The sequence below is a fragment of the Parasteatoda tepidariorum genome, chromosome 5 (genome assembly GCF_043381705.1).
Source record: "Parasteatoda tepidariorum isolate YZ-2023 chromosome 5, CAS_Ptep_4.0, whole genome shotgun sequence".
Taxonomy (NCBI): Eukaryota; Metazoa; Arthropoda; class Arachnida; order Araneae; family Theridiidae; genus Parasteatoda; species Parasteatoda tepidariorum.
The window spans coordinates 52,668,738-52,678,675 of record NC_092208.1 but is presented as its reverse complement, the minus strand read 5'-3'; the positions used below and the strand labels follow the sequence as shown (position 1 = coordinate 52,678,675).

General features: G+C 31.3%; 1 protein-coding gene across 1 annotated transcript; it reads right to left on the bottom strand.

The window, feature by feature from the left end:
• Window positions 1-2,697: 2,697 nt before the first annotated feature.
• Window positions 2,698-6,998, bottom strand: LOC107449154 (uncharacterized). The gene is made up of 2 exons (XM_016064593.4): window positions 6,601-6,998; window positions 2,698-4,583 (listed from the first exon to the last, which is right to left on the bottom strand). Exons 1-2 carry the CDS (start codon window positions 6,634-6,636, stop codon window positions 2,988-2,990), a joined length of 1,632 nt encoding a protein of 543 aa, XP_015920079.2. The 5' UTR covers window positions 6,637-6,998; the 3' UTR covers window positions 2,698-2,987.
• Between the last annotated feature and the right edge of the window lie 2,940 nt (window positions 6,999-9,938).

Genomic DNA, 9,938 nt, shown 5'->3' with positions numbered 1-9,938 from the left:
TTTAAATTATTTTAACTAATGCATGGTGTTCCGTATTAACCTCCCTTACTATATATGTTCTTATCTTATCATTTTTCCATAAAACAATTCTGGAAAAAACTTTTCACAGTGAGAATCGCATATAAATACGTAAGTGAGGGGGGAGTGTTATCAAGTACTAAGGAATAATAACGAGAAAAGTGCAAATGATAAGAGTAAAGTTACGTTCATTTAAATACAGATTTATTAAAAAATTTGGTTCTGTTTAATTGTTAGCGTTATATACTAATGATGCTCAAGATGGTTCGTAAACAATATTGGTGCCTGCGTGCACTACATAGGTTGGGTAGTAAATGGTAGTAGTAAAAATAACGTTAAATTGTACTTTTCTGAACTGCAACTACGAAAGACAGTGTGGGTTTCTAATCAAAAAGACATGATCGAAGAAAGTGCATTGTGATCAAAGCTGAAACCTGGTGTAGGTTTTGATTATCGTTGTAATTATTGTAGGTGAAGAAAATGATATAATGGTTTTAAAATGATTCGTTGCAGAGGATTAAATTACCTACAATCATAATTTCATAAAAGATAGTAGATATGTACTTTATTTACGCCACACGTAGAGCTGCTCAATGGGCTATTAGCGACGGTCTGGGAAAATCTCTGAGGATGCTCCGAAGACATGGCTTTTGGTACCTTATTAAGACGCAGTTCTAAATGAGAAGGAAATTTTCTCAAGATCCTTGTACCTTTGGTACTGGTACTGCTCAGCGATCGCCTACAGGATTTCGATTCCACGGATTTTAATTACGAGCGTGTATATCGCTTGTACTCGGTGAATCTTAGTGGAGTTGAGGAGCAAACCACGGCGCAGCCCCTCCGGACTGGAGTCCGATTCTCTAACCAATGGGCTACCAAGGATAGAAATAAAATACAGATATAGGGTAGAAATAAAATGAATGGTAACTGAGGTACCGATGGGATGAGCTTTAAATTTATGTTTTTCTGAAAATGCGATTGAAGTTTGATATTCCTCGACTTAGATATAATTTAAAATGATTTTTCCCAATTAAAAGTTTTGAGCTGGTTAATCACTTCAGAACTTTTAATTGAGAAAAATTTTCTTAAATAATGCAGATCTTAAAATACATCGTAACAACAACAAGAAATTCAGATGGAGAAACTTTAACTTAAAAATAAAATTATTTCTAAAAAAAAATTTTTTTTTTCATTTTTTTAACTACATTATAGTCAGCTATAAAAGTTGATTTTTTAAGACTCACTTTTAGTTAAAAACTTGAAGCAGGAAAAAGAAGCAGAAAAGAAATGTTTTTTGAAGCCAGTTTCTAAAAGAAAAGGCTAATTTGTAACTAAAGGTTATATTTTGATATTTTTAATTAAAAGAATATGTAAAATGTTAATTACTAGAACATAAGTATACAGTACATAATTGTATTTATGTATATTACATAATATTTTCAATGCTTGCAAACCGTAACCGGAGAAATAAGAATAGCTAAAAAATGTCCTTTCGGTGAAAGCAAGATTTCTTACATATTATTAAAAAGAACGAATCTGACCAAAATTCCACATTAGCTTGTCGTATTTTAGCATCCTGCAATAACTCACAGTAAAGGAAAAGCACTCTCACATTGAGGCCATCGCCAACCTGGTTACAATTTTAGCAATCTTAGTGACTGGACCTGGGGTAGCCTGGCAGGTAGGCTACTGGGCTTCTTGGACATGGGTTCGATCCCCGCCGGCCGAAGACTCCCCGTGTAGTAAGTGGTGACTGATGCACGTTAAATCTGTTGAGTCACAAAGTCCTCCATGTTCCCATAACAAATCATACCTCTGGGGGTACTGATCGTAGAGTTTCCTTGTCTTCTGGATTGGTTCAAAATTACAAGGCTACGGAGTTGAGCATTAGTAGTCGTAAACCCGAAATTTGGTCGGCTGTTCAACGACGGATATAAGATAAAATCTTAGTGACTGACTGCAATTCTTGCAATGAAAACTCACTACTAAAGGCGTGGCAACTTTTCTGCTACAAAAATTATATATTATATCTATAGCAATGATGCTAATTATTATTGAAATAAAGGTAATATCAAGTTCTGATAAACCATTACAAAAGTGAATCCTAGTTAAAAGTTGCATGAAAACAACTTAAATTTTATTGCCAGTTGAAGTTGAAAAATGATCATTAAAAATAACTTTCTGCTTCATCTAACAATAAAACTGCTTTGTGCGTATTTTAATCCAGACTGTACTGTAATTGATCTCGTAAGGATTCGTCAGATTTAACTAGACTTTTTATTTTTTCTTCTCACTTTAATAAATCAATTTGTGACCAATACTGTAAATCTTTGAAGTCATTTTTTTTAACAAAATGTAAAGGAAATTACGGAATAGCTGGTGCAGAGATAATCATGACTGAACAAAAGAAAAACTATTCTATTTTATAAATCAAATTCTCAATTAGTGTATGAATTCTCATCAACAAAATGTTAGTTTAAGCTGTTATATATTTTAATAAGAAAATTAGTATTTTATAAAATATTTGATGAAAAAGAAAAATTCTTGACTATGATAATTACTGTGCATTTGATATTTTGTCAAGCAACGAGTCGTTATCCACAATTTGGAAAACTTCCGACACTTTGTGATGTTTTTTTGTGGGTAACATTTAATCATCACTAATGATAACAAATCCTATGTTTAACAATAAAACTTTATTAAAAATGTTGTACAGATTGTGGAAATCAGTCATATGAATTTAAAAAGTTTAATAATAATAATAATTAAATACATGACATGAGCATAAAACAAAACACTAACAAATGAAATGTAAAAATACTAAACATTAAAAGCAAAACAAACTTAACGAAGAACTATGGTTTTAATATTGTTTTGATAAAATACCCTTCAAAATCTTGTAAAAATTTTGACAAAATAAAATTAAAAGTATAGTTCATGACTCAGTTTGAGTCATGAGCGAGCTATTTCTATCTGAAAAGCAAAGCAACAAATGGTACGCTTATAGTACTTAAAGCAACAACTGTTTGATGTCGAAAGTTTCTAAAACAGTTTCCTAAGTAACTTATATTTTTCTGTCTTAAAACTCCATTTTGTTTTAAAATATGTTTATGAGAATTTAAAGCTGCACTTTGATGTTGAACATGATCTCGAGAATTAACTTTACGATGATTAAAAACTTGAGAATGAGGAATTGAGGTCTGATTTTTCTTTGGAACTTCGCTAGTAGAATTTAACGTTTTACTTCGACGGATAACTTCATAACAAGAATTTGCATTTTCATGTAGATCTGATAAATTGAAATCACTAATGTCATCACTACACGACACTTTTACCTTATTTTGTAACGATTCCGTATGATAGATTTCATTGTAATCATGAGACGAAATGGTTGAGTCACTGATTCGTTTGCATTGTTCGATAAAAGTCAGATGATGGCGTTCCCTCCGAATTAATTCGCAATTTACACCGCGTGAAAGATTCTCGATTTTTTGTCTTATCTCAGCAATTTTCGACTTTATGTGCTTTCCTGATATTTCCTGATCTATGAAATTCTCTTGTAAGCTGGAACAAGGTTTATCACCATTTTCTGTATCGACTGAAAGGCAATCGTTAGCAATAGTAGGAGTTGCGTCTTTTGCAAAATAATATCGTTTAGAACATTGATAATTGCGATAAAGAACGTTTTTACTGAATTGTCTATTCTTAGTGAAAACATTGTATAACCTATTGGTTGAAGTTCTCTGTTTTCGAACTGCGTTAACGCATCTTTTCATTGGAAAATATAGATGTTTATAATTCTTCATTAAATCCATTAAATAGTCGCGAGATTTAACGGAATGAAATTTGAAATTTGATTTGAGAAGACAACTCATTTGTATTTTCTCAGAACTATTTGATCTCTTCGAAGCAAAATCTGTTTCTATAAAATCATTCCAAATCGAATCAGGACATTTTTCTTTGTCAGTAAAAGGCAATTTACTTGTGGGGGAACTTGCAAAGATAAAATTACTTTCCTTTGTCTTCTGAGAACAGCTTTCCCTAGAAATGTCTTCAAACCCTAGGAATAGCTCGGGCTGTACTTCAATTCTTGAGCCTTTAAAATGAAAATAATTGAAAAATGAGTCGATTTTTCGAAATGAATAAAATTTTGAAGCGTATTCTACATCACAGGATGGTAACAAAATGATGAACTCTTGTTTGGGAGTTAAATTGGGTTTTTCAACAAAATGTCTTTTTAACTTAGTAAAGCTTGATAATATGCTTAAAATGTTAAAAGGAATTACTATCCCATGCCGACTATAATAGCCTGAATGTAAGATATTAATCGCATTGGAATTAAAAACAATTTCATCATTTATGCTTAGAGCCTTATCAAATTTGTAGTGGCATAAATCTTCTAAAAGCTTTATTTTCTTAATAACAGGACTGGCATTGTTTATTTCTGATTTGTTCCAAGTCCATGAAAGTAAATGATGTTCGGAAACATATGGAGGAATTTTTAGGCACTGGTGCTTGATCATACAGCAAAAAAGCTCAAAAAGATCTGAACTGTCATTGAACACCTGCCAAAAAATGAAGTCAAAAAGGTATATCAACATTTGTCTAAAATAAAGATTAAAAAAATATGCACATTCTGTGACCCAAATTAATGCTTAAGAAGGAAATTTTTTCTAATTCTAAATGACAAAATACATAATTTGAAGAAAATCTGTCGAATAGTTTCTGAATAATAAAATTTAAAAGAAGTTGCATTTTTAAATTTTTGGTTTTTCCTGAACTATTGACAGATGCCCGTGAAATTTTTAAATTTCGTGATTTAAAATTACGTAAATTAAATTGGAGAAAAAAGTTATGCACTTCAGAATTCAAAATTTTTTACACCTATTGGCAAATTATTTGAATACTAAAAATATGTAAAATTCTTTTGATATGTGGATTGCTTAAGTTCACTTAGTTTTGGGATATTTTTTATCTTTGGGTAAACAAGTTCAAAACTTTTTTGGTTTACATAATGAGTTCCGGAAGTATGGAAAAATAAACAAAAAGTAAAATTAATATTAAAGGAGGTCCGAATTTAAGCCGCTCTTCTATGCTGACCAAACTATATGGGCCATAATTTTCAGATTGCGAGTTTTTTGAGAGTCAAAAGTGAAAAGTTTCTTATTTCGAGAGTCAAAAGTGCAGATGCTTCGGAAAGAAGTTATGTTTATAATTATAAGGAGAAAGGGCGTTTTTCCCCCTCAGATTTTGTATACTTTAAAATATTCATTGCACTAAATAATTAACATATATTTAAAATTAGGACCTCGAACCATTAAGTATGAGTCCCTTACACGTACAAATTTGATCATTAGATTAAAAGCTATTCAGGGTGTTCGTTTTGATATTTTGCTCATTATATCACGATAACTATCCGTACTTTTCTCTCCGTTGAGTAACTGGATTTTTTTTTAATTACTTTGCAGGGAATAACTCGGCAAAACATTCAGGTGACCTAAATATTTCGAATTCAGCGTCGTGACTAAAAAGAAAGTTTAGTTTGATATCAAAATTTAAATTTGCATGCGGTGTCATTTCTTTGTTAGTCTAAAAAATATAACTGTAAAAATGTGAAAACAAATTCGGATTAATAAATGAGGATTTTACTAATTTCTTCTAGAGAGAGTCAGTGACTATATGGACCAATGAAATGGTTATAGATTCTTTTATTAATACTATCTTTCTAGTCAGTCAAAAAATAGCAAATCTTAAATAACGGTGTTAAATTTGAAAAAAGTGACTGCTTTATTTAGTATATTTGATTTTCCTGTCCGTCATCAATCATAGAAATCTCTTCTAACAGAATGCTCTTTGATAAATGAATCTGCACTTAAAATATTTTCGATAGTTAGTTTATGTAGTATATTAACGTATTACATTATTATACGTTGTTTTACTATGTTCAACAATGCATATCATATTGCAACTCGCTATTTATTGTAATGTGTTGAGATTTTTAATTCATTTAAAGTACATATAATTGGAAAATTCTAGCTGTACTAGAAACATTCAAATATCTAAGTTTTCAATTTAAGAATATTTTTTATTGTTTTTGTAGTAGTTCATTTACGTCCCACTAGAGCTGCACAATGGGCTATTGGCGACTGTCTGGGAAACATCCCTGAGGATGATCCGAAGACATGCCATCACAATTTTGATCCTCTGTAGAGGGGATGGCTCTTTTTTTTTTATAGACATTATTAAAATATAGTATATAGATGTGTATGATAAGAGTTAAACTATTTAAATAAATCAATTATTTCATGCAAAAGTAAAATCAATTATTTCATGCAAAAGCTTTTCAATTTATTTATGCACTTTAAATTATTTATAAATAAACAAGCGGATTTTTGCACCACAAACTGCTACTTTTTATAGGGTGTATTTTAAAATATAAAGTAAGGGTATTCATTCACAAATTAAAAAAAGATACGAATTATTATAGCATAAAATGTTGAATTAATTAATTGAATTAATAGTTAATATGGAAAAATTTGAATTGATTGAAACATTAAAAGCAAAAATAAACTTATGACTTACTTTGTTTCCTTCATATTTTTTTATCGTATATTCCATTTTTCTACAGTAGAGCTCAAATTTTAGTGATTGAAAAAATGGGGGGAAAACTCCACAATTCTAGTGATGTAAGTTTGCTCTAGATGAGCTTGATTTGATTGAATTACAATTCAAGAGAAACTAGCATGTGAATCGGATTTGTTTATTTAGTGATTTCATCAAGCAATCGATACGCACTTAACCTTTTCATTTGAGTTAAAATTATTTTCTTATTAACCAGTTGAACCTTCTTCTTACTTTACGGTCACCAATAGCGCATTAGTGCAGCTCTACTACGACATTAACAAAAAAATTCCTTACAAACGATGTCCCGCAGTGACTTTGATTCGTAAGACACGGTTCCCAGTAGTTCACCAAAGTCACCATTGTCACCATTGTCACCAAAGTCACCAAAGTCATCACTAACTAGTGTCAGTGAGCATGCGGTTGACCACTTTGATCAGCCTGCGAAGGGACCGGGGGGTAAGCGGTATCTGTTTTCGTTAAACTGTAAGGCTGTAAAGTGCTCAATTTCGCTAGGCCAGCGGGTATCAAAGTGGGTGAGCCATTCTCTCTCTAGAGGTTCGAAATTGGGATGTCATGTCTTCGGATCATCCTCGCAGATATTTCCCAGATCATCATCAAAGGCCCATTGTTCATCTCTAGTGTGGAGTAAATAAAGTATGTTAGTACCTCACGAACGATAACGGTTTAAAAGTGTTAGTATCACCCAAAAATAGCGTTTGTCTGTAAATATCCATTGCATGCATAAACCCTCAATCAAACTGAACAGCAAATAGCACAATTTACAGCACGACATGGGAAAACGATGAAAAAAATATAATTTTGACTACAGGCGGATATCGAACACACTAACTTCAATGCCTTCATTTATTAGGTAAGCAATACACAGCAACTCAGAGAAAAACTTACCTACATTGGACCTGTTTCAATTAAGTGCTTCTTAACAATTTTCTCAATAGAGCTAAAGTTCTTCAGTGACTTCTGATTCCGAACCTACGATATTTTCTTTCACAGCTTAAGACCCTTTTACCATCTCGTCAGGAAAGAAAAAGAATTAGTTTTTACGTAAAACTTGTATAAAAAGAATTTTTTAAGGGCAATTATAGCGGAAATCGAACCCAATATCTCAAAGATACAAGAACACTTGACTGAATGATAGCAGTGCCGTTTGGGAAATCAAAAGTTATTCGGAATACATCAGTTTTTTTATATTTTTTATTTTTGCGTTGTTTATTTATTATTATACATACATATCTACGCTTGTGGGTTAACTACATAGTATAGCCACTAAAACCTCGTCACGTGAAAGAAAGATAACAAAATTTAGAGGAAAACATTGCAAAAATAAATTCCGGGATTCGAACCAACTACCTTTACGCTACTCACACTAAAGAGTTGTTGTTGTAGTTGTAGTTCATTTACGTCCTACACTACAGAACAAGCTGAGATATCCGAAGCTAAATTATTAGCGTACTTACTCACTGGTACTACAGTAGTAGTTAGACTATGGTTTCCCAAACAATTCGAATTCAAAGCAGTTTTGTGAGTAACACATTATTACTCCTCCAAAAGTTTAATTTCTTTCTTTTAATATAAGTTTTATATAAAGAAAGTATTATATTTCTTTCTTATTGTGTACATGCAAATACCGTAGTGGGGTGATCGTTAAGACACGGTTCCTAGCAGATCACCGAAGTCAAGCAACATTGGCAGCGGTCAATGTGCGTGTGGGTAACCACTTGGATCAGTCTGCGTAGGGACTGAGGGTGTGCGGTATTGGTCCTCGTTAAACTGTTCTACCATAAAGTGCTCGACTTCTCATGCAAGTCGTCGGGCTACCGAAGCAGGGATGCCAGTCCCTCTGCTGAGGATCAAAATCGTGATGGCATGTCTTAGGATCATCCTCAGGGAAGTTTCCCAGACAGTCTCCAATAACCCATTGTGCAGCTCTAGTGCGACATAAATGAACAACAATAACAACAGCGTACATGCAAACGATAATTTTTTTTTTTTTTTTTTTGAATTCCTTTTTATTAACATATAGGATGCAAATCTTTTAAAGAAAAATTCTTAAACAAAGATATTTCTAAAGTCAGAAATATCAGGGTATATATTTTTTTTCTTGCAAGGGAATTTATTTATTAGAAAAGTTAACTTTTTTCCTCAGTATTCGTGATCGCAATGCTTGAATACGCCCTCTAGCTGGGAGGATATTTTCAGGCTTTTATTTATAAAGTTTTCATTTAGTTCCATCAGTATCAATGGATTGGTCGAGTAGGACACATTTTTTTTCAGCAGAAAATACAAAGCAAAATTTTCCTAAGGAAAACGCTAAGGAAAAAGAATTTGGAAAAATGACCCAGAACATTGGTAAATAATTCGGAAGCAGAACGCTCTCAACATTTGAAGAACAATTTCTCAATAATTTTTTCCTTTCCGTCAACAAACTTGAAACCGATAACTTCCGATTTCGTAATCGCATACCTTTGAAGATGGGTGTATTAAGATAAAATACATTTTTTTTTGTCTTCAATTCATTATAAATTAAAAGGAAGTTATTTAAGTTCACATTGCTTACTTCCTTCTAATAAATAAATGTGATTTTTGAAAGTACAGAACTGTAATAGTTATAGAGTATTCCTCTTCTTTATAGAATAATACATATTTCTGTATCCATATAATTCGTAAACGAACAATAAAGAATCATCCGAATTACTTGAAATAGTATTATTTGTGTTTAACATTAATAAATTTTTATCATTTTCTTGGTAAGAATTTTTTTTAATTTTGAATGATTAATTTCAACTAGAATTCAACTTTTCTGCTTTTAAGTTACATATTGAAATTCATATCAAGATTTTACAATCATAAAATTTTATTAAGTGGTTTGTCATCTTTAAGTAATGAAGAGATAATCTATGTATATAATATTTGAGAACGAAGTTTTCAAACGAAGAACATTTCATTTTGGATTTCTCCGGATTTATAAAGCAGGTAAGTGTAATGATTTTTATAATAAAAAATTTAATCAATGATTTTTTATTGAAATTTTAAATTTTTTAATGAAATTTTTTGAACATTGTGTGTCTGTGTATACTTTTCGCTTATTTTAATATTTTAAGTACTATTATATAAAAAAAGTATTGAATGTAAAGTTAAAATAGATCTTTCATATTTAATCATTAAATTTAGTAGATCAATTTGGTCATTTGGATTTAACTCTAATAAGAAGATAAGATACATATTTTTTTTCTGTTTCTTTATAAATATTTTTCCGATGCGTTTATGATGCTCCTTCA

Coding starts and splice junctions, on each gene's coding strand:
- LOC107449154 (XM_016064593.4), bottom strand. CDS start 6,636: ATGGAATATACGATAAAAAAATATGAAGGAAACAAA. Junction 4,584..6,600: donor AAAAATATGAAGGAAACAAA/GTAAGTCATAAG, acceptor ATTTTTTGGCAG/GTGTTCAATGACAGTTCAGA.